This window comes from Aedes albopictus, chromosome 3, assembly GCF_035046485.1.
Source record: "Aedes albopictus strain Foshan chromosome 3, AalbF5, whole genome shotgun sequence".
NCBI lineage: Eukaryota > Metazoa > Arthropoda > Insecta > Diptera > Culicidae > Aedes > Aedes albopictus.
This window is the reverse complement of record NC_085138.1, coordinates 87,970,535-87,996,859: the sequence shown is the minus strand read 5'-3', so window position 1 is coordinate 87,996,859 and position 26,325 is coordinate 87,970,535. Positions and strand designations below refer to the sequence as shown.

General features: G+C 38.5%; 1 protein-coding gene across 1 annotated transcript in view; it reads left to right on the top strand.

Moving 5' to 3' along the window:
• LOC115266549 (uncharacterized) overlaps positions 1 to 19,623 on the top strand; it is a 42,054-nt gene extending 22,431 nt beyond the window's left edge. The window contains exons 2-3 of the mRNA XM_029872841.2: positions 18,840 to 19,140; positions 19,207 to 19,623. Of these exons, the coding sequence (XP_029728701.2) occupies positions 18,840 to 19,140; positions 19,207 to 19,463 (558 nt within the window). The 3' untranslated portion in view covers positions 19,464 to 19,623. The remainder of the gene's footprint in view (positions 1 to 18,839; positions 19,141 to 19,206) is intronic.
• The last annotated feature ends 6,702 nt before the right edge of the window (positions 19,624 to 26,325 follow it).

Sequence of the window (26,325 nt, the reverse complement as noted above, 5' to 3'; positions counted from 1 at the left end):
CGGCACAACTTGAAGTCATAGTTTTTCCGCAACACTACCAACAATGGACCATCGAGATTATCTGAAAGATAGGCATATTGTTCGTCCAGCTGACCCTCATCCATACTGTTTGGGGTCTGAATCATTTGTTAGCCGAGCAATGTGTCATTGATCAAACGTTCGTCAGTATATAAATATGCCGCGATCTTAAGGCCTGATTTTTCCAGCTCAGCCAAAGAATTAATATTTCCAATGGAGGGTTTGTTCGTCATGAATGAGATTATCTTCGTCTCGTAGGCGTTGCACACAAGAAAAAAGAAGATGACCATCGGAAGCAATGTAATCTTCTCTTTGATGCTGGCCAGATGCAAATCGAACTTTTCAATACCACACAGTGCCAGCAAAATCGGGTCATTTCTGAACATTTCCGGGAAAAGTAAACTAACAACTTCTACGGATATTATCAAGAGAAGAAGCACAATCCACGATTTCCCCGCAAATGGCTTCGTGAATACTTCCATCGCATTAAACAGCCTTCCCTGAGGTGCTAAAATGATTCGATAACCCAGCTGCCGCCCAATGATCGAACGATGGTTCAGTCCCACTGTTAGTGCTTCCGGGGTTCTTAGATCTAGACTAGAGATATGTCGATATAATGAGCTTTTTGAAGTCGTTGAATACTTTCAGAACCTAACATAGTTTTAGTACAGACATTTGGGTAGAATGTAAGAGTCAGGTTCAGATATTGGGCCGTTTCCATCACCCAACCTCGAATATAATACCATGGTGAAAATCTGTACGTGAACCCAATCGGAAATCCATGAGAATAGCGAACATTGCTGCGAATCAAAGCTTTCGGATGGGGATAGCCTTCCAGCATATTATCAACTATTCCGTTGTATCCCATTTGCACGAACACATTTATCGTTGTTGCAATGTAGATCACCTTGTCGAACCGGAGATTGACCAGTATGGACATGACACTTTGGCAAACTGTAACATTTTCAAAGTTGACCAGAACAATCACTTTGGAATTGCCATCCAAAGTTTCGAAGAAATGTCGCACAAGAGCAGGATAGTGAGGTGGTTGCAGATCTCGATCAGCCGTGTAGACGACCGTTATTGATGGTTTGACAGGAAAGTTGTCGAAAGTCGGTGCAAATGTTTCATCGATAACGTACTTGGTGATGTATTCCAGGTTGGGTTGTTGAAGCAACTTCGTGAGCTGCCCATGACCGGTTCCAGCGGAAAGGTCGTAGAATATGGCTTCGAACCTGCCAATTTGTTGCTGGGCATAGTAATGAATTGCGAATGCCGTACACGCTAACCCTCAGTTACCCAGATTGGTGTCAAAGCGACCCAGATTGAGCAAAACTGCAGTTACTCTAATCTGAGTAAAGGCACCTTTACTCTAATCTGGGTTACCGATGTTGGTGGCAAAATCTGGGTAACCGGTACCCAGCTCCTCCTGGACCTTGATTTTGTTAATTTATTTCCAATTTAGATTTTTGATAAAAACCTCCCAATTCCCGTGTGCTGTTCACTTACCTGATGCAGGAAAACAGTTCCCTGGAAGAATTTAACTGTTTTCCCGTCATTTATCCTCATATTTTTCGAGGAAACACCCATAATTGCCAGCGTTCGCCTGACCACTGCCATATTCTCAAGCCGGAAAGTGACAAAGTGCCGATTACACTAGTTTACAGCATTTTTGAACTCGGTAAGCTGATGATCATTTTTGGTGTAGAATCATGCCCTGAGTTCGAAAACGCGAAAGAAAAAAATTACAGTAGAGCGGAAATTTTTTCGACTTTCCATACAAGGTTGATGATTTGAAATCGATTTTTGTTCTATTTTTAAGCAAAGTCGCTCACTTCAAACATCTCATTCTCCGTAATCAATGCTCCGATTGAGCTGAAATTTTTACTGTAACTCGCCTACATATGATATGTCAAATAAACGTCGAGAGAGAATTTTAAAGTCGGTTTTTTCTTATTGAAAAAAATACATTTCTTCATAAAATTTTGGGAATTTTGCTAAAATTTAAGAAGATCGTCCCTAAAACTCGCCAATATCTTGAATTTTATCAATCTGTCGCAAAACCTGTATTCAGATGATCGAATGGTATTGTATTCAGCTTTTAATTTATGGAAAAAAGATTTGAAATTGGTTGAACAAAACGCAATATATTTGAATTTTAGTAAATTACATATTTTGAAAAGTTGCAAAACTCGATATTGAGCTAAAACTCAAAAACTGTTCTACTTAAAAAATTTTGAAGGTCAGTTTCGAAATCAGCACTAAATTGTGCTTCAAAAATTTTGGTCGTTGACAGAAGTTCACGACTTTCGATTTATTTTGTAAACTTGTGTTACCCAGATATTTACCCAGATTCAACCTATCTGGGTTTTCGGGTTACCCGAAACATGAACAACATGAAAATCCGGGTAGAAACGACCCAGGCGATGGGTAGTTTCAGGTTAGCGTGTATAGTACGGTACCTCTTGTATCCACCAGGCAGATGCCGCATAGCTACTTTGAAAATGAGGTGTGCCTAGCACTATTAGAAGTATTATACTTTTCATTTTCAGTACGTGACTTTTTGTCTGATATTGTTTGGGCAGATGATAATCACTGCATAGTCAATAAGTCTAGCATACGCTGTCCTTAAATGTAAGAAATATAGCGAAGACCACTTTATCAAGAAGACTTGCAGCACTGTTGAATATCGGGAGTCACCGTTAGCAGCGCCACCACGGATGAAGGTGTCACTATTTATGATTGTGTGTAAATCTTCATACTCGCACCAATACACTCTTACACTTTTATTCAAAGGTACCATCTTAACTCAACAGGCGGCGGTGCCGTCGGTGACGCTTGCCGTTTGTATGGGAAAATAACAGAGTTCCATGTCTTCTTGATAAAGTATAGTCTTCGAATATAGCCAGCAATGCTCAACCACTTCAAATTAGCTTCGGAATCTCATCAAAATGCATCATAAATTCAATCAGTTGATGGGCAATTCCATTAGAAGCTTTCAATTTTAGTCATAGACTGACATTCAACTCAACCTTGACTGAACTAAGCTGATGTAGGTACATGATTACGGGTAGAGAAAAACGCAGGTTCAGTAGTGTTAGTTCTGAGGTAATCATTGGTGAAGACAAGGTTTCTGATTTCCAGCTTCCATCTCTATTCTCATTGGAAGCCACTCAGCAGCGAATGGTTGTCGCTTTTGTTCACGTGCCTGCTTGTCGGTGACGATAACAAGCTGAGTCTACGTAGTTTATGGACAGCGCTTCATTACAATAGTCGCTCCGCTATGATCGTCGATCATTGAATCAAAATTCAAACATCGCGCAACAATAACACAGCGTAACAAAAATTAACTTTTGGTCTGTCTCAAGAGCAAACTTATGTGTCTCTGACAGATTTTGGGCCGCTGAATCCGAATTTGGGCTCAGATTTGCTCCAGCCCGTCACAATTTTGTGCTATACATCAATTTATAGGGCAAAATATGCGATTTTGGGCTTTTTTTGATTGCAAGCGATTAAACATGGAAATATTTTTTTTAAGAAATCAAAAGATAAATTGATCAATTTACATCTAAATTAATGACTCATGCAAAATATTTCGTTTTACCAAATCAAATTCGATAGATTTAAGCATTTTATGATAGTATGTAAACTTGCATGCAACTTTTGAAGGGTGACTTGTATGGGAAATATCGTACCTAACATAAATCACTTAAAACTATCAATTTTTTTTTTTTTTTTTATTCAATTTGTTTATTTGTATAGGCTCGATTGTTTACTAAAAAACTCTACAGAGCCGCAAATCTTGATCAACAATATAAATTTGTTATTCTAAAAGCTATAGAAACATAATCAATAGCGAGTCCTACGCGGCACTTTCATTCTTAGTCCGGAACCAGAACTGGAACCTGAACCAGAGCCTGAAGCCGCGAATTGGGCTCGCCGTTGGCTGGCTTGTGAGTTCAGCACCGCTTCATGGATAGCCTTGGCCACCTCCTCCAATGTTTCCAATCCTTTCTTACGCCGCTGTTCTTTAAACTATCAAATTCGATTTGGTAAAACGAAATATTTTGCATAAGTCATTAACTTAGATATCAATGAACCAATTTTCCTTTTGATTGCTTAAAAATATATTTCCATGCCTGATGGCTTGCAGTAAAAAAAAACCAATATCACATATTTTGCCCTATAAATTGAGGTATAGCACAAAATTGTGACGTGCTGGAGCATATCTGAGCCCGGACTCGGATTCAGTGGCCCAGAATCTGTCAGAGACACATAAGTTTGCTATTGAGACAAAAAAATGTTGCACTGTGTAATGACTATGACGCAACCTGCATTTGTTGCGACAATCCAATGAATGCGACAACGATTTGTCCCAATTTGAAGAGAATAGGATAAAGATCGCACACCACGTGTTTAGAGATTTTAAGCCTTGCATGGCGATTTTCGAACGGTAACTTCGAGTCGGTAAACACTGCAACGCTGTTGAAGAACTACCATCAAACTGTTTTGATTTTGCCTTAGTAATAATCGATTATTCACGAGTTGAAAAGTACGCAACAAATTCAGCTTCCGTTTTGTCTCCAACAAAAAATTTCGAGATCATGTCATTATCTGTTACCAGTTATGATAACGATTAATCCCGCGCATTCTTTGTTGCTTGTTTTGTACTTCTTTTGTCTGACAATTCTCTTCTCTTGCTACAATCAATGAGAATATATTTCTGGTGGGGAAGAAGAAGAAGAGATGGCTATGTATTAGTAAGGAGAGAAAAATGTAAACGGAAATAGTGACGTCACTATTTGACACGCGTTCTTATGAGAGCTCGCTTTGCTTGTAGTGGTGCGATGTATCTCTTCCACACCTTTATTAGACTCTCATTGGCCTACGATCGCTCCCTATTATTGTTCATCATTCATTCGCTTCTGATTCAAACTGCGAACGAACAGCAACAAACAAGAATGCCAACTGACACTGGTGCGGTTGCATGTTTAGCAGTTGCACAGGGTCAAATGTTTGTCGAAAAATAAACCAATGCTCATGTCAACTCCGAACAGATCTTAACCTGCACCATAAAGTCAGTCTTTCGAGAATTTCAAGTTCATTTCATTTATGAACTTCAACAACTAATTCATGACAACATTGAGACAACAATTTTACTTTTTACTTGAAATATCAAGTTCGCCAGCATTGGACCAACTTCGATCGAAAAACAGAATCTTCGTCAATAAAACCTGACTGTTTCTACCAGAGTTATCAAGTGTAAGGCCTGCTGTACACAGGGTCAAATATTTGACAATGAAACCAAATTGGACGTAAAAAATCAAACACTTACCAATTTCCATTGAAATACACATACTAGATGCTAGTTTATCTTCTCCATGTATTCGGCAAAGTTTGAGTACACAAGAGCGTCCATAAACTGGGGGTGTTGCTAGTTATCAAGTAAAATTTCTGGCTCTTTATCTCGGTAACAAGAGCCAATAGAAAAGTGTCGTTCTCGGCAAAGTTGTTCAAATGTACATGAACATATTGGCGATTCTTCAATTGGCTGGTGTTCTCACCGCTAGGTGGCGCTAGTTATCAAGTAAGATTTAAGGCTTCTTGATCTCGGGACCCAGAGCAGATAGAAATGTGTCGTCTTCGGCAAAGTTGTCCAGAATGACAAGATCATTCTGGTGGTTGATCAATTTATTATGTCACATTTTCCCGAAAACCATTCGCCCGAATTTCAAACGCCCGAATGACAAATGCCCTAAAGTAACAATCGCCCGAAAATAATTCGCCCGATGTAACATTCTCCCGAATATAACAGATTCCCAAACTCAATAACAATCTTGGAAACACTTTTCTTAAATCAGGTAAAGAGGAACATCATGATAGCATATTTAAATTTTTCATACACATTTTAAAGGCACAAATCTGACGAACGAAGCATCGAACCACGCTGCATTTGTTGATCCTGGCTTAGCTCACTTGCAAAAAAGAGGCAGATAATCCAGAGCAGACGCATTTATATACGAATTTTCAGTGTTCAGTGCTCATGAATACGTTCAAAGGGTTCAAGTCGGTCATTGTGGTAGGCACGTGTTTTGCCGAACTCCATTTGTCCAAATGCCATCCGGTCGCATGTGCTTTGGCTTAATCAGGATTAAACCTAAATCCTTAATCTCTAGTTTATCTGCGAAAAGAAATGGAAAGTATTTTCATCAGAGATTTTTCTTTCCTTTGAACACCAAACATTTTCGGCAATACAGTTATGTTCCAGTCTTATCACCCCCTCTCCAGAATTTTGGGATTATAGAATAGCGACAGTTATAAAATCGGGAAATATTTTTATTTACGTATTCGAACTTTATCATTAATTTAAAGCGGTATTTAGGGTCTGTTCTTATTCTAAAATTAAAATTAATTATTATATATATAATTATTTCCTTAGGAGAACTGTCATGTTAAAGTTCAATAATCCAAGTAGTATGCGAAATTTCTTCAAAAATTCATCACGAACATTCTCCGGGGTTTCTTTTTCAGGATTCCTGCAAAGGTTACTCAGGGCTTTTCTATTATTCTTCTAGGCATTCTCCAGAGTCCTAATTGTATTATTCGAATCTGCATGACCACTGTTGCCTGCAATAACATACTTTTTGTGTCGCAATGTGATACAATGAACTGCACTTGAGGTTTACTATGGCATTGTCGAACATTCGAATTGCCTATCTTACACCGTATCAGAGATGTTAAGGCCGCACGGGATGACGTGTAATTTTTCCTATCTTCCCTCTCTTTCTAACAATTTGCCTCGCGATTTTGAAGATGCAAATATTAATTTCCACTGCACTGACGTAGCTGAAATTTTAGTCGATTGTTCACCACAAGTGAGCAAATGAACGATCAAATTTCTAGCCAATAATATGAAGTAGAAGTTGAGATTTGCTTCTTACTAACAACAGAGCAATGGCGGACGATTCAACCACCGTCCCGTCCGGCCTTAAGCTGTATGCTAATTTGTATGATCAGTGTTGCCAGCCATTTTTATGTCACAACGTGAAACAATGCACTGCACTCGAGGTGCGCTATGACATTGTAGAACATTTGAATTGTCTATATCACACCGAATCTGCGCTATTGATCTCTATTTGATCCTACATGGTCAGTGTTGCCAGTAATAATAGAATGTTTGTGTCACAATGTCAAATAATGTACTGTACTTGAAGTGCACTGTAGCATTGTCAAATATTTGAATTGTCTACCTCACACCATATCAGATATATTGAGCTATATTTAAATCTGTATGATCAATGTTGCCAGCAATAATATATTTTTTTTGTTTCGCAATGTGTTACGGACCATGATAGGCTGCAGTTCACAGTGGAGAAGGAAGAACAAGAGCAGATTAAATTTCTCGATATCATGGTAACGAGAAAAGATGGAATCCTTGAGAAAAAGTGGTTACCAAAGCAGACAAGAGGACGGTATCTCGATTTCGTTTCGGAAAGTCCGTACTCCCACAAGCGCAACACTGCGATTGCTTTAGTGGATAGGGCTATCAAGTTAACCGATGCGCAGCACCGCCCCTCGGCCATCAGTACAGTGAAGGAAATGCTGAAATGTAACAATTACCCCAATTGGTTCATTCAGAATGTCCTGAAACAGAGGGTGCACATGCACTACAACGTACTGCAGAACGATAAGGAGGTGGATGAAACGAAGTACATCCCCACGCCGTATGTACCATGTCTGAGTGAGAAGTTGCAGAAAATCCTCAAAGAACACGGCATAACACTGGCGGTGAAAGCAAAATCTAAATTGAAAAATGAGATTTTTGCTAAACTGAAGGACCCGATCCCACCAGGACAACATAAAAATGTGATGTACTCGGTACCGTGTGGAACAGGGGATGGAAAGGTGTACATCGGACAGACGGGAAGAAAACTGGACACGAGAATCAACGAACACAAAAATGACGTGAAACGGAAAGACAACAGGACTGGATTGACGCACCACACACTATGTGACGGCCATGTGTTCAATTTTGACGAGACGAAAATAATTGAACGCATCGCCGACCAGGAGAGCAGAGTCGTCGCGGAGACATTCCACATCAAGCTGGCAGGGGAAACTAATACAGTGAACCTCCAGCGGAAATGTGGATTGTTCAACACGAACTACAATGCGTTAGTGTTTAAGGTGTCTTACTGCATCACTAAGTTTTCAAACGAATCATTGACTTTTTGCTTTTCAATGATTGTTTGCCTCGCATATTTGAAGTGATAAAAAACTGCCAATTCTGCAGCAACTCAGCTGAAAAAGTATCATCGCAATCACTGCGAGTGAGCATATAGGATGATACTTTTTCATACGAATATTCGCTTTGGTGGCAGAGAAATTTCACTTTAAAATTTTGAGGCTCATATCCAACATGGCTGCCGATGCTGATGATGCCGTAAAAAGCCTTAAGCTACGACAAGTGACGAACAACGATAGACGACGAAGAGGAAACGAGAGAGGACGCGCACCACAACCGCATAGTACCCTACTAGACAGTGGTACGTGATCTCCCAGCTGGATAGGAGGTAGCATCAGCTGCGGCGATCAAATTGTGAGTTGTGGGGTGAAAAAATGATAATGTATAAATCTTGTTTAATGTTAATTTTTTTGTAATAAACTTGTAGGCGTCTGAAGATGGCTGAAAAGTGATTAGGCCGAAACGTCACGCAAAAAACCATATTGTTTTATTCGTTCACCGATAAATATAAATAAAATAGATATAAAATAGTATATATACTAGTTAACGGTGATTGAACCCAACAAGATTATGCAGTTTTGCCAGTTGCAGAGGATGGGACAGATTATCCCTTACTTCCACTCCTCCTGTAACTGCCTGGTATTCCAGGTCTTATCTACTAATCGATGCAGACAGGTGGCCAACTTTTTCGAGCCCATTGATGAGTTCTGCTTTAATACCTTCCTTACCAACTGCTTTGTTGTTTTTGAACTGGTGAATGGCATCCTTAACTTCCCTCAGCGTGGGAGTTAGTTCGTTCCCGTCCTCTGATGCACCAACATAGTCATTTCTTCCACCGCCTTGATCCCCAGTGCCTACATTCTCTTCGGTGCTCGTCGAAGTGCTGCTTCGACCATTTTATCTACTCTTGTCCGTCAGAAGGCTGTACATTTCTGCTTGCATCACGCTCCCCATTCTTTCGGGTCACACGGGTCCAGATCCGCTCTGTACTCTTGCTCGAACCAATCTGTTCGTCGGCTCCGTTGCACGTTCACTATGATGCCCTCGATTGCGTTGTTGATTGCTGCTTTGATCGTACTTCAGCAGTCCTCCAGAATCCAGAAGGACCACATAGAGCACTGCCTCATCCGGCAACGCTGCCTCTATATTCTGTGCGTATGCAGAAGCGGCATCCGGTTGCTTCAGTCGTTCCAGATCGAACCGAGGTAGTCGCCGATACCGTACATTGGTTATGACGGAGAGTTCTGGGAGCAGTTTGACTATTACCAAGTAGTGGTCGGAGTCGATGTTAGATCCACGATAAGTCCTGACGTCGATAATGGCGGAGAAATGTCTGATGTGGTGATCTCCAAGTATAACGATAAGGGAGGTTCTGTGAGAAAAAGTTTCTACGTATGGCCTTGTTCTCAATGAGGCGTACCTAGGCCGTTTTTGTTTATTAGCTGGTGGACCTATCACGCGCCTCTGCATCTTGTCTAACATTCCTCCTGCAGCGCTACGATTCCCAACCCGCACTCTTTCAATAGATCGGAAAGTATGTTAGTGCTCCCGATGAAGGTTAGGTATATCGGCAGATTGACGTATCGAGTTTCCAATAGCAAGGTGCTTTTCATCGCTGTAGTCAATAAACGGTCTTGTTTTCTTGTTCATTCTTAGTTTTAAACCCTGGTTTGCATGGTCATTGCCATTGCTTCTTGAAAATCAGTTTGTAACTCATCCACCGGAGACTTCTGCTAGATTATCAATATGTACAACTCTTGGCATTTAATTACCCAAACTGAAAGCTGTCGGCTGTTATGCACTCTAGCCTGCGTACTTTTTTCTACAACGAAGGCAAATAAGACCATACAGCTGAATGCCAGTATATGTCTGAAATTGTAAACTTCGGATGGAATTGTCCATTCAGTAATTGAATTTATGATGAGCTTTGATTGAGATTGCGGAGTGGATCGAAAATGGTTCACAAATTAAGTCGGAGTTGCTCTTCCCTACTTTGTAGGCTAGAATCCTTTGGCATTATAGGGCAAAAAATATCTGGCCACAAGTCAGATACTGCAAATGAAAAGCATTATACATCTTATAGTGCTAAGCACACCGCTTTTCCACATTAGCTCTGCGGCATCCGCCCGGTGGATACGCGATGTACCGTACTATACGGCATCCGTAATTCATTACCATGCCCAGCAAACAATCGGCAGGTTCGAAGCCGTATTCTACGACCTGTCCGCTGGAACCGGTCATGGACAGCTCACGAAGTTGCTACAGGAACCCAAGCTGGCATACATCCCCAAGTACATCATGAATGAAACATTTGACGCAACTTTCGACAACTTTCCCGTCAAACCTTCAATAACGGTCGTCTACACGGCTGATCGGAATCTGCATCCACCTCACTGTCCGGTTCTTGTGCGACATTTCTTCGCCATTCTGGACGGCAATTCCAAAGTGATTGTTTTGGTGAATTTTGAAAACTTTCATGCTTACCAAAGTATTATGTTCATGCTGACAAACCTCCGGTTCGACAAGGTAATCTACATTGCAACAACGATCAATATGTTCGTGCAAATGGGATACAACGGAATAGCGGACAATGTCCTGGAAGGCATTCCCCACCCGAAAGATTTGATTCGTAGCAATGTTCGCAAATCGCATGGACGTCCGATTGGGTTCACGTACAGATTTTCGGATTGGCATCACATCCAAGGTTGGGTGATCGAAACGGCTCATTTTCTGAATCTGTCTCTTACGTTCTATCCGAACATCTGTACTGAAACTATGACGAATTCCGAATGCGTGGATCGCCTTTTCAACGCTCATTATATCGACATATCACTCGATCAAAGAACCCCGGAAGCACTAGGAGGGCAAAACCATCGCTCGATCATTGGGCGCCAGCTGGGCTATCGAATCATTTTGGATCAACTGTGGATGGTTCTTCTTCTTTTGTTAATCTCGACTGAATTAGTTAGTTTACTGTTTCCGGAAATGTTCAGGAATGATCCAATTTTGCTGGCACTGTGTGGTATTGAAAAATTCGACTTGCATCTGGCCAGCATTAACTCCTTAGCTGAGCTGGCAAAGTCAGGTCTGATTTTTTTTTTTTTTTTTTTTTTTTTATAAAAGTTTTATTTGGTCGATTGCTTATTTAAAATTATATACATAATTAGTTAAACTTCGACATCTAGATGAAATTGTAAAGCATCTACGTCTATTCTACCATTAGAGCTTTCAATGAATGTAAAATAACTCACAAGTGTTTTTAATATCATTATTTTATCTGCTGCCGAAGTCCATTCAAAAGAAGGTCGCAGCAGTTCGGTGCAAACAAAAGGACGTCGTCGACCAGTCATCTCCAATAGCCGTCGTTGTAACAGCCTCCACGCACCTTGCACTCTGCTACAGTTGAAAAATTTGTGTTCCATAGTCTCGCTAGGAGCAGCGCAGTGCAAACAGTGTTCTCCATCCGTTCGTCGCATTCGGAACAAAAGCCGTCGGCATGGCACTTTCTGGTTAACCCACATGTAAAGGGCAAATTTTTGTGGAGATAGCAGCTCACGCGTCGAAATATTCAACCATACACGAGACCAGTTACAGTTAGGATGATCGCTTTCAACTTTGGGTCTATCCGTTTGATTTACGAAGAGACGATGGATGAGATCATTTATATGGTGACGAACGATTGATAAATGACACTTTGCTTGGATCACAAATGATTCAGTTCCCAAACAATTCGGATATGAGTTTGCTAGACGAACGGTATGCCCATCTTACTAATAATCTCGATGCCCCATGGTTGCTAGCGTTGCGGAAAAACTATGACTTCAAGTTGAAGCGTCCTAAGTTTTCGATGATCAATGAGCGCAAGAGTACATCGATCTATACCTTTTGGGTTGGCAATACAAGCCCTTATGCCGAAACGCTCCACTACACTCAGAAGGTATTTTTTGAGTCGGGGTTGCTGGACAAGTGGAAACAGAATGAAGATAGGATGATAATTGCGAGAGACAGATCGGTTTTCAGATCGATGAACATGGAGGCCTCTGGAATGCTGACGTTCGATGATCTTGTTCCAACCTGGATAGTGTATGGCACTGGGCAACTTATAAGTTTAGTGGCGTTTGTGTTGGAGATTATGCTGCATTGCTTCTGTGTATCTTCTAAAGTTACGTTTTGTAGATATCAATAAACTGAATATTTTTAAATCAATATCACCCTAAACGAAATTATCTGTAGTTATCTTCGTTCTTCTTTTTCGGTTGAAATTACTTAGCTCAATATGAGGATCGGGATGAGCTAAACCATTCATCAATGGAAGAATTTACGTTGTTTGAAATCTTGTCTTTTGAACTACTCCTTCGATTGATGTTCCCATTTATCGGTCTTTTGCATGCTTCGACAACCTTTGCTGTACGAGTAATGTAGATTTGTACCGCTATCTGCTCGGTCGCCCTTTGTTGCAATTCTGCGGTGTAAAAAAAAAGTAAGTGAACCCAGAGATTCCACCTTTATTACGACGGTCTCCGAAAATAACATTCCAAATTAAATCATCGTGTTACAGATTATTAAAAAAAAAAATCTTCCATGTGTTTTTCCAGAAGTGTCACAGAACTCTTTTGCGAAATCTGGGATGAATGGTTTCATCAATTCCTCCATGATTTTTTACAAATCTTTTCAGTGATTGTTTGAAAAATTCACACAAGGCATTTGTTTCGTTCTCTAGGCATTCGTTTAGAGAATCAACTGGAGGTTTCTGAAGAAAATCTACCAAACATTTCTTCAGAAATTCTTTTAAAAATTTAAAGTATCTATATAAATGAAATGGAATGGTGTTTGTATGTCACGAATAGGCTTGGGAACGGGTCAACGGATCTGTACCATTCTTTCAGTGTTTCATTCGTTCAAGGCTCCGACGTGTTCGTACGAAAAAAAAATATTTGGGTAAATCGACCGGGAATGCACTGAAAACGAAAAAGTTTGAAACTTCATTTTGCGGGGCATTTTTCTACAAAGCTGCATGTCAAAAAACAAAATAAGCAGGCAGAACGACGTTTGCCAGGACAGCTAGTTTAAAATAAAAATTAAAAAAAAAAAATATTTCGGAAATTTGTCCGAGTATTCATCCAAACATTCCCTCACGAATCTATCTATCTAAACATATAAAAATGAGTTTGAAGTCCCTTTGAGGCAACAAAACTCATGAACTGATGAAACGATTAACATGACTCCTGCATGGTTTATATGTAGAAAAAGTTACGAAAATCAACTGGAAAGTTGGAAAATTGATATAGGGCTGATTTCCAATGAGCTGAGAAGAAATTCTACACAATCATAATAAAACCAATCTAAAATGTGGTGTTGTAATGACCTCAACAGTTGTCAAACCACCACAATTTGGCAAGACAAAGTTTGCCGGGACAGCTAGTTTCTTCATCAAATCTTCCATGGATTCATTTGGAAATTTCCTTCAAATTCCTTCTATTCTACAAATTTCACAAAGTATTCTTTCAAAGCATCTTACATGATTTACTTCTGAAATTCCTCCTTTTTTCTTACAAATTATCCAATAATTTGAGCAGAAATTCTCCCAGTGATTCTTTTGAAAATTCGTTCAGAAATTCGTTCAGAAATTTCGTCAGACATTTATTCATAAATTTCTCCAAAGTTTCCTTCAATAAAACTTCCAGCGAAGCTATTCTTGGAAAACTCTTCCATGGATTTCTTCAGAAATACTACTAGAGATTCCTCCAGAAGTTTCACAAATAGTTGTGCAAGAAAGTTGTATATGAGTAAATTTTTCAAAGATTCATCCTATTTTTTCGGGACTTTTCTAGATTTTTTTTTCGAAAAATCCTTCGGTAATTCCTTCAAGTATTCTCTCAAATGATTTTCCAAAGATTAACTCCAAAACTTTCTCCGGGGTTTGCTTTAGAAATTGCTACAGGTTTTTTTTTCTGAAAATTAGAATTTCTGTCAGAAAATTTTCCTGGGATTTCATTTCTCCAGGGCTTCTTAAAAAATTGGATCCATTTGGGATTTTTTTGCAGATATTCCCATAGAAACTCCTTTACAAATTTCTCCAAGGATAACTTAAAAAAAAAACATCCATAGATTGTTCGATAGTTCTTTCACGAACCCTTTCTCCATTTTAGCATTCATTTGAAAAATTTTTTCACGAATTCCTGAAAAAAGCTTACCATGGATTCTTAAAAAAAATGTTCAGGGATTTATTTGGAAACTTATCGTAGATTTACTTCAAAAAAAATCATCCAAAAATATTTTTTTATAGAGATTCTTCCGGAAATTTTTAAAGCATTCTAGTGAAAACCTTCCATGAACTTTTTGAAAAATACTCCATGGATATTTTTTTTGGAAATGATTCACGGATACATAAAGAATCATAAAGAAATTCAGAACTCCTCTATTTTTTTTTTCAGAAGCTTTCTGAAGGATTTGCACCAAGGTTTGCACCAAGAAATTTATCAAGAAATTATTAAGGAAATTCCCACGATATTTCATTTAGAGAAATCTCTTTCAGAAGTTGCTCAAAAGATTTCTTAAAAAAGTCTTAGAAAATACACTAAGGAATCCTGCAGAAATTTTTCTTTTTCAGAAATAACCATTAAGACTCCCACGGAAAGGACATTCTTGCTGAGATTCCTGCAGAAATTCACCCAGAGTTTTCATCAGAAACTCTGCCAGCCATTCACCAATGTAGTTTTTCAAAAATTCCTTCAGGTTTTCCTTCAAGCTTACTTTCAGGAATTTGTCTATGTATTCCTTCAGGAATTCATTAGAAAACTTTTTTAAGACCTTGGGTTTCCAGGTTTTTCTTCAGGAATTCCTCCTGGAACTTCTTTAGAAAATCAATCTATGAATTCTTAAAATATTCCCGTTTATTTCAGAAATTCGTTAAGGAATTCATTTAGAATATTCTTAAGATTTTTTTAAATTTCTTTCAGTTCCTTCATGAATTTCTTAAATGGTTCCTTCAGAGATTCCTCCAGGAATTCATCCATGGGTAATGCTTCCATGGGAATGTGAATGTACCAGTAAGGAGGCACTGAAATCGTGGAAGTTCTGATTTCACCAGCACTGGAAATAATTTATCACACATTTTGCCAGTAATCTGCCGTAGCATTACAATGACCTTTTAGTGGAATTTGGTAAAAATTATGGAATTCAATCAACTGAATACAGGCCAAAATAGTATAGGGCATTTAAAAAAAATATCTGGAATATATTTGCAAGTCTCGGTGAAGAAGTCATACGAAATCTTGAAAGAAGTTTGAGAAAAAGTCTGGCTAATGGGCAGTTTGCATACATCCTCCAAAACTGTTGTCCCGATCAGACGTACATACATAACAAGATCATAACAAAACTATATGACAACTCTTGTAAGATGTAAAAAATGGATGATATAATTCTGTTATATTTAATGATTTTTCCACGTGATTACCCATATCAAAATTATATTAATATTTTTTATAATTTTAGCAACTTAAGGTGAAGATATGACGAAGCCACACCTCGAATTTTCAAGAGCACAAATCTGAAGAACCGAATGTTGGTTTGCACTGAAAAGTTGATCGATTAGTTACCCGCTGGTGGTGACCAATCGATCAACTTTTCAGCGCATACCGACATTCGGATCTTCAGATTTGTGCTCTTGAAAATTCGAGGTTTGGCTTCGTCATATCTTCACCTTAATTATAACAAAACTTGTTTCATTTATTCAAACAGATGTATAACGACATTTGTTATATTGTGCATTGTAATATAATTGCGCCTTACATAATTTTGTAACACGTTTATTGCAATTATTGTTATGTGTTATGTAACAAAATTATTTCAAAATTTAAAAGATTTATCGTAGTGTCGTGATAAAGATAAAGATTGATAATTTTTGTTGTTTTGCTCACTCGAGCCAAGAGATTCATAACAAAACTTGTAACAAATTTGTTTTGAAATAATTAACAGAACTTGTTATAATTTTGTTATGATTTCGCAAGTTAAGTGTAACAAAATTTGATATAATTTTGTTATGATTTTATCTTTACTTGTTATATTTTTGTTTAAATTGGAACGAGTTTTTGTTATTTTAACTACTAACGGTACATGTTTACATTGTAACAAAATAACACAACCTGTACTTATTTTGTTTTCCCATCTGGTCGGGTACTACTATAAATCCGTCGATTTTAAACCGATTGACTTTGGGAAACGATCAGATACCTCTACAGTATCTAGCCATGTTTAAAAATTCAAGTCAATTGGTTTGAAAATGACTGAGTTATAGCAGCAAGTACCCAAAATAGGTCCCCGTGCCTAAATGGTTCCATACCCTTTTTCGCTTATCGTGATCATCGACAAAGTGAGAGATATTCATAAAAAATAGAGCCAAGAGGGAAAGGATGAGATTAAGGTGAATATATAAAACTAGGTATTTCATTACACAGTACGAACAAAATCTGTAAATTTATGACGAACTGAATGTAACCAATTGACCTCCATCGTGTTCGATGGAAATTTATGTGTGATCTTAATATTACACTGCTGATTGCTGAGAGAAAAGTATTAATTATAGCACCAACTTTTCAGAGAAACTTAAAAAAAATCTTTATACGAGAATCGAACTCAGATCTTCCGAGTGAAAGTTTACGCCTAACCCCTCTAGGCTGTCTCACCAAGCTGAAGAGAAGGCAATCAAAGATAAACATGTTCCACCATAAAGGAACAAACTGTCCCCGCAGCGAGGCAGACGACTGAGCGCAGCTGTTCTCATTTACGTTACTGCATGCAAATTTCAAGCGAATATTTCTCAAAATCTATAAACAGTACGCATGATTGGCTGTTTACTGAGCAGACAGTATCATCTCATGGAAAATTACTGTAATTTTGTAGCTTCTGCTATAATTTTCAGTCGATGATTAACTTTGGGGCTCTCCATTAATTACGTAAGGGTTTATGGAGGGAGGGGGGGTTTAAGATATCTCACGAGCCACACAAAAATATTTGGACTTTCATAAAAAAAATCTTACAAGGGGTTAGGTTTCGAAAAATCGTAAAAAATGCCTTACGTAATAAATGGACAGCCCCTTACGTGTTGTTTAATTTTCATGATTTCTTTCTGTGTAGGTATGCTTTGGCACTATTCTGGGTGCTCCCCGAAACAATTTATTGATATGAAGTGCTTCGCATATCAAAAGGTTAAAAAAAACCCTGCATTATAGATCGACATAATACAAACTGCAAGTTTTAAACTGGTTGGATATTAAAAATTTTACTATTCAAATAATGTACGTAAATTCGAAAACATAGAATCGAGGGTCTATATAAACACCCGATTATTTTTGCATGGGTCTGATTTTTGCTATATTTCAGTCAATTTTGAACCGATTTCCATGAAATTTTGTACACATGTAGGCATGATTAGTACTACCCGTTTACGAAAAATCAAATCAATTGATGATCATTCATTCAAACGACCGATGACTCCTGGTTACGTAGTTTTGGGTACCAACTACGTCCGTGAATACTTATTATTTCCGTACATCATCAACAGATTGATTTTGAGTTCTGACAAACCTTCGTCTAAAAACCCGAGACAAGCCCATGCCAACACCAGAGGCGACACCAAAATATCTCCCGGATGTGCTACAGAGAACCCAGAAACCTTATCCTCACCATGTCTTTCTTTAAAATTTTATGACCCGCTATCCTCGAGTAGTCACGACTACCCTGGCCTCCTCCCAGTACTAACCTTGAGTATCTAAGAAAGCAATAAATTGTATGTAATGAATCTCGGCTCCGTAAAGCCTTACACGCGATTGAGTCATAAATTAATGGACTATAAAAAAATCGACGTTTTAAATTGTTCCTTGTAATGAGTAATAAATTAATCGGAATAAATGGTTGAACGGAGTTGTATAGTGAAGTGAAAACATTACTCTCCCATATGCAGCTTTAATCCACCCAGACGAACATTCTCGATTAAAGCATTGAAAGCAATCAATTTTTCCATATAAACACGCTTCAACGAAGCATTTGCATATGCACACATCAGTCATAGAAAAATCTTCCATTCGACTCAATCCTAATGGAAACAGTCAACTCTTCCAGCACATAAACCAGTGTATGCTTTCCAAGAGAATTTAACTCACCGTTGTTTGTTGACTTTGCTCAGAACCCGTAGTTTGAGTCGATCCAAAGAAACTCATCTTCCCCAGGTTGGGCCCAGGAGAATGAACCAGAGGAAGTGCAACAACTGTGAAAATCGGTTGATGCACTGTAGGGATTATTTACTTGCTACATGGGCATTCAATGCATTCCGGGGTTCGATTCTTCTTACTTACATGCATACCTAGTCTGCTGGAATTGATTGAAAGTCCATCTTACGTTTTTCCTAAGAATGAAGATGTTTCACTTCTATTTCATCGAACACATAAATGTTAAATGCTTGTTATCGATAGAAATATATCCTTACTGTTCGAAATTAGGATTTAAAGAGATAGAAGATTGAAGAACTCAAAAATGCGTAGTTGTTAATAAATTTATTTTATTTCTCCCTCCCCCACAGGCAATCGTTGCGTTGTCCACCCTCTGCGCCGCAGCAGTTACCGCCGCCCCGGAAGATTCCGGTGCCGCCATTGCTGCCGCAACCATGGCGGAAGACGGCGCCAGCAAGAGGAACGAAAAGCGAGGTGTCGGTCTCGGGTATGGACTGTCCGGTCTCGGTTACGACAGCACCCATCTCGGTTACACAGGCGGTCTCGCCGGCTACCACCACCCGGCTGCTGGTTACGTTGCCCCCGTCTCACCCGTTGCGAGCACCACGGTCATCAAGTCCGGATATGCGACAATCCCTGTTGCTAGTGCTGGTAGGATATCCCTTCGATACCCACCCATTCAAGATCATCACTCACCGCCGTTTTCTCCCATTTCAGCATACCCCGCAGCGTACGACTACGCCAAGTACACCGGCTTCTACCCGGGATACACTACCGGCTACAGTGGACTCGGTTACGCCGGTATCCCTGTGGCCACTAGTGCCACCGGCTACGGAAAGATTGTCCAACCGGCTACCGCCACCTACAGCAAGGTGATCCACTCGTATCCGCATTACGGAACCACTGTGGGAGCCGTCTCGCCCGCGTTGGGGTACACTGGAGTGGCTGGATATCACGGTGGATACGTCTACTAAGGCAACTGCGAATTTATTTACAGTTGCGTGTGTATCGAATTTCCTCAGATCCGGATGGTGGTGTTGTTCTGTGTGTAGATATATAAAAGTCTCAAATTGTGCCTATATTATTTATTTTGATTTGTGTACGCTGAATAAAGTTTGCAATTGTGATGACCTACCAAAATTTTCAAAGTCCGTGTCTGATGAATTATTTGTTATTTCTGCCGACCGCTGACAATTCTCTGATTTATTAGTGTATTTGCCTATTGTATCCCTGCCAAGCATTATTAATTTCTCTAAAAGACGACTGCCTCTGAATTCTCCTCAGATTCCATCCATAATAAATGGAGGGGGCTAAAGGTCTTGCAATGGGTAATTAATAAGATTTTATTTCTTGATTACGGAGTAGCTTTTTCTGATTCCAAATGGTGAAAGACACTAGACCACGAATAGGGCTTCAACGTAATGATACCCTTATCATCGATAATTGATTCTAACAAATACGTGTGAAAGTGGAATCGGAAGTTGTGTAGTTGGGCGTGTGTTTACTAGGTGGAAAATTGAGAAAATTTATGACCCGTGCTCTGAATTTTACGGGTAAGGTACGTAAGGTAGAGAAGGAGCTTTCGTATAACATTTCTTGAACAAAGTTAAAAATTATGGATTCTGGGAGAAAATAATAAGTTTCGATTTTACCAGACGTGAAAGGATGGATTCAGCTCGTTGAGGCCAGAAAGCTTTAATCTGAATAATTCTGATTATCGTTCGGCAGTTCAAAATCAATGATTGTAAAGTCGAGTCTACCTCTAGGAGTTGCCTAGAGATTCCTTCTGAAATTTCTTCAATTATTTCTCAAAGAACTCTGGAATTATCGCAGGAACCCATTTCATGATTTCAGCAAGAGCTCAGGAATTTCTTAAGAATGTCCTTCAGGTTTTTTTTTCCGGGAATTCCTTTAGAAATTTATCCAGAAATTCTTCGAAATATTCCTCCCGGCGTTTCTCCAGTTTTCACCCAGTCATTCCTTCGATAATGAGTTGAATTTTTGTATGATGAGAAGGTGAATTCTCCGTTTATGCGAGGAAGTCGTGTTAAAAGCATGGGTATTATAATTCATTGTCTAATTTGATGCTGTTTGAGCAAAACATTAGAAAACTGTATTGTTATTTTCTTCATTTCTTACCTTTTCAACAACACAGTTTTCCAAAGTATTGCTTAAACAACATCAAATTACACAAATAATCATTATACCCACACTTTTTGCCCCACGGAGAACTTATCTTCTCACCATACAAAAATTCAGCTCATTACTACAAATCTGGTATTTCACTGATTATGCCCTGCGCATGCAAAAATTCCTTATCATATTGTAGAGACGAGATTCTATTCATATTGTAACGAGATTCTTGCAGAAAGTTCTCAAGAGGTTCCACCGAAGATTCATCTCGAAATATCTCCAGCGATACCTTTAGAAATTCGATTTTTTTCTTTACAGGTATGCTTTTTGAATTTTTAGTCTGAGCTTAGAATTCGTAAATTTTCTCAATATTAACTTCAGAAATTCCTCTAGAAAGTTCTCACGAGATTCGTTTCAGAAGTTCCGTAAATATTCCTCCAGGGATTGCACCACAAACTGCTCTTGGGATTTATTGAGATCTTCCTAAGGGATTCTTTCAGATTTTTTCCGGTGACTCTTCGGCAATACCTTCAAAGATGTTTACATGATTTTTTTTTTCAGAAATCACTTCCGGAATTATTCCTTGTTGTTTCTCCAGAATTATCTTAAGAAACTCTTCATGGAATATCTGCTGAGTATTTTTCATATGTTCAGGCATTCCTTTGGATATTCCTAAGAAATAAATAGTTATTTTTTAAGCTTAGTTTAGTGATTCCAATAAAAATTCGTCCAGGTTCGTTTCAAATATCTGCTGGGTTTCCTCCGAAAGTTTTTCTAGCGACCATTTCAGACAATGTTTCAGGGATTTTTGTCCACTAATACATCCAGACATTTCACAACAAATTCTCTTAAGAACTCGTCCTGAAGATTCTCCAGCAGTACTTCATGCTTCAGAACATTCTCCAAAATCCCTTCAGTAGTTTATATATAGATTTATTCAAGAACTCCTCCAATACCTTTGTCTGCAGTTTCTGCTCGGACTCTTGCAGAATTATTTCATAGATTCCTCCAGAAATTTTTCTGAGGTTTATTTCAGTAATTCCTCAAGAGGGTCCTTTGGATATCTCTTCAGGTATTTTTTAGAAACTTTCCTTGAATTCCCCAAAAGTTTCTCTTTAAATTCATTTAAGAATTCCTCTATTCAAATCTCGAAGAGTTCCTCCAGCAGAAACTCCTCCAAAGATTACTTAAAATTTTTTTCTCATGAAATTCCTCTAGGAATTCCTCATCTCAAAGGGTTCCACCAGGTATTTCCTAGAGATACCTGCAGAAACTTCCCCCAAATTTACTTCGGAAATTGCTTTTGACAACTTTGTCCAGGAATCTCTTCTGAAAACTTCCAAACAATGCTTTCGGAATCTCCAGAGGTATTCCCTAAAAATGTTTTACCAGTATTTTTTGTGTAATTTCATGAAGTACTTCGGTAAAATCCAATTCCTGGAGGAATCTCTAAAGTAATCCCTGGAAATATTTCTCAAGGAACCATAGGAGCAGTACTAAAATGAAACCTTCTAGATTTTTTTCACTAACTCAAATTTTGCAAGGGATTCCAGGAGAAGCCCTGGAAGAAATTTGGGAGAATTTCTGATGAAATCCCTTGCTGACATTCATAGATTAATCCTCAAAGTACTGAAGAAGACTCTGGAAATATTTCTGGAGGAATCGATAAGGAAGTTTTAGCAAGTATCCGTGGAGGAACTTCTGGAATACTTGATCGATTTTTATGAATAAACCTTCTGTCTAGTGTCTATAGAAACCTCTAGGAGTACCTTTTGTTTTAAAAGTCCTAAGGGAAACATCTGAAAGAATCATAGGGAAATTCTCAAAGCAATCCTAGAAGATATTGCAGAAAAAAATGCTTGAATCATACCTGGGAAAAGTACTAGAGAAATTTTTGGTTGAATTCCTTTAGAAATTTATTTAAAAAAAATCAGGAGGAATTTTTAGAGGAATCTGGAGAAAAAAGTAGAAGTTTTTTTTTGAGGAAATCCTGGAAAAATCTCTAGAAAAATTGTTAAACTTCTGTGAAGTATAATAGAAAAATCTCATGAGAAATTTCCAAATGAAACAAAATGATCAGAAGATATCTTGATCCTTCCTTTTACAGTGTATAGAAACCGATTTTGAAAACACAACTTCCCAAGGAATTCATCTAGGAATTAATGAATTGCCTGCTTGAGAAATCATCGAAAGAACTTATGGAAAATTATAGAAAGTGTCGACGGATATCTTGACGAATTTTCCTAACATATTCTTGGAGGGGATCCCAAAAATTTTTCTGTAGGAAATTTCCGAAAGAATTCTCAAGTTCTATGAATTTCTGCATTAATTCTCGAAGATTTTTATAAAGAACTGGCAGATATCTAGAATGAATTTGAATAATAAACCCAAACCATATTACTGCACAGTGGGAAAAATTGAACCCAAAACACGACTAAATTCATTTTCTCTGCTGGGTAACGGGTTCTGCCAACGGCTGAGACCATTTTCGCTTGGAAAAAGTGTGCTGAATCGATTGGTGGGGGTCTCATTGGCCGGAGGCCTCACCCTGGTCAGCTAGAGGGCCGGAATCAACCCGAGTTCCCTACGGAAAGCAAAATCATTGTCATCCAAGAATACTTTCGCACCCGATATTAATTCTGAAGCCGCAAATCATGAGTCAACCGCACTCCGGATATCAGTTGCATATTATGGTCCAATTGTGGTTCCGGAACAATCCGTGACAACCGGGAACATTAGGGTGGGGCTAATTTAAAAAAAAAATCTCTCTGGGATATGATTTCACAAGTGGTAATTGAGCTACTAGTCGAAATAAGTAAGCAGTACAAAAATGAGCGATCTTGGTTTATCTTTAGGGGTGGCACAAAGGGTTTAAGTGATTTTTTTTCCCTAGAGCAAACCTTTAAAAAAATTTTAAATTAAATTTTCAAACATAATTTTTTTAGACTAAATTGGTGATTTTAGAACCCAATTGGGCCAAATTTTTGCTCAAAATTGCGATATCTCTACTGGTTTCAGAGATATTTAAAAAAAATGTCGTAACCCAAAAATTTGATAAAATATTACAATTTTTTTTTCAAATATCTCGGAAACCATGAATGAATGAAAATAGAGAGGCTGACAATGAATGTGGCGAAGCACGAATGAAAAAATGAGAATGTCAATTTTCATTTTGAATCTTCGAATTTTTTACTCTCTAGATAATACTAGCCAGTTAGAAGGTAAGATGTTACCCCTGATAATTCCGAGTTCCTCTGAATGCCTATACTATGTATATCTAAATAATGCTGCAGCTTAATAAATAATACAGAATTCACAATCAATTCAGGTTGAACAAAACTATATTGGTGGCCACTAAACGGCAATCCGGAATGCTTCCGGAATCCCTCAGGGATGCTTCCAGAATTCTTCTAGGTTTGGTCAAGAATCCTTCTGGGTTACTTCCAAAATACTTCTGAGATGCTTCCATATTCCTTATAGGATGCTTCCAGAATGCTTCTGGGATGCTTTCAGTTTTCCTTCAGGATGCTTACCAAGTTCTTATGGGATACTTCCAGATTCCATCTAGGGTGTTTCCAGATTCCTTTTGAAACATTTCCTAGATTTTCGGAAATATTACAAGAATCCTTCTGAGATGCTTCCAGAATCCATCAGGGATACATCCAGAATTGTTCCATGACACTTTCAGATTCCATCTCGGATGCTTCTAGAATTCTTCTGAGTTGCTTTCAGAATTCTTCTATGTTGCTCCCAGAATCACTATGGGATGCTTCAAGATTTCTTTTGAGACACTTCTCGAATTTTTCTTGGATGTTACCAGATTCCTTCTGGGATGCTTGCAGATTTCTTAAGATATGGTTCTAGAATCTACCAGGGATACTTACATAATCCTTCAGGGATATTTCCTGGAACAATCTGGGATGCTTCCAAATTCCTTCTGGGTTGCTTTCTAATTCTTCGAGGTTGCTCGCAGAATCTTTCAGAGATGCTTTCAGATTTCTTTCGAGATGGTTCTCGGATTCTTCTAAAATGTTTCCAGAGTCCTTCTGTGATGCTTCCAAAATTCTTCTAGGATACTGCCAGATTTCTTCTGGCATGCTTTAATAATCCGTCAAGGATGTATCTAACATCCTTCTGGGATACTTCCAGAAAACTTCTACGATGCTTCCAGATTCTGTCTGGGTTGTTCCCAAAATTTTTCTGGAATTATTTCAGATTTCTTCTGGGATGCTTCCAGATTCCAGAATCCTTCTGAGATAGTTCCAGAATCTTTCTTCCAGTTGCTTCCAGTTATCTTCTAGGTTGCTTCTAAAATCTTTCTTACAGTTCGCTTACAGTTTTTTAAGGATGCTTCCTGAGTTTTTCAGATTTCTTTTGGAATACTTTTAGATTCCTTATAGGATGTTTGCAGATTCGTTCTAAGATGCTTCCAGAATCTTTCTGGAATGCTTCCAGAATACTTCAGGCATTCTTCCAGAATCATTCTGGGGTACTTTCAGAATACATAAGTGACCCGATTTTGTCAGCCCCTTTCCGGAACACATTTTTTGCTTCTCTCATAAATCTGAACAGTTATTCACACTTTTTATCCCTCTATGTTCTGTCTTTCAGCATTAGTTTGATGATAATCTTGAATGAATTGGCCAAAGTTTGACCGTTAGATAATGAGAGGAAAAGTTCATCGCAAAATGGGGCTGACAAAATCGGGTCCATACTGTACTTATACGTTGCTTCAAGAATCCCGAGATTCTTCCAGATTCTTCCTGGGATGCCACCAGATTTCTAATGAGATGCTTTCAGAATTGTGCTTGACTGCTTCCAAATTTTTTCTGGGTTGTTTTCAAACTCCTTATTGGAAGCTTCCAAAATCTTTCTGGGATGCTTTGGTATGCTGCCAGAATCCTACTATTACATAATATCAGGGAATTATGCTTCCAGGATTCTTCTGACTCTTTTATGAATGCTTCAAGAGTTCCTCTGGATTGCTTTCGGAATCTTTCTGGGATGTTTTCAAATTCCTAATGGGGAGCTTCCAGAATCATTCTGAGATGCCTTTAGAATTGCTTGCAGATTTTTTGTGATGCTTTCAGATTCTGGGATGCTTCCAGAGTTCCTCTGAGATGCACCCGAACTTTTCCTGGGATATTTTTAGATTCCTTCTGGGATGCTTCTAAAATTCGTCAGGGATGCTTCAAAAATTCATTAAAATGCCTTCCTCATATTTCGTTTTCAATGTTTCAAAAATCTTTCAAGTATCCAGAAGCCTTCTGGGATGCTTTCAAGTTGCTTCAAGGATGCCTACAAATTCCTTATGAAATGTTTCCTGAAACGGTCTGGGTTGCTTCCAAATTCCATCTATGCTTTGAATTGCTTTATTTACCATAGTATGCTTCCAAAATTTATCTAGAATTCTAGAAACATTCTTGAAATTAGTCTTGAATCATCCCAAAAGAATTCTGGAAGCATCCTGAAAGGAATCTGGAAGGGCCACTTCAAGATTTCAAGGATTCTGGAAGCATTCATTTAGAAATCTGAAAGCATCACAGGAAGAAACAGGAAGCATCACAAAACGAATCTGGAAGAAATCCATAAGGAATTTGAAAGCATCGGAGAAAGATTATGGAAGCAACCAAGGAGAATTGGGAAACCATCTCCAGGGTATCTACTCATACTCATAAGAGAAAATGAAATTCTGTAAGTTTT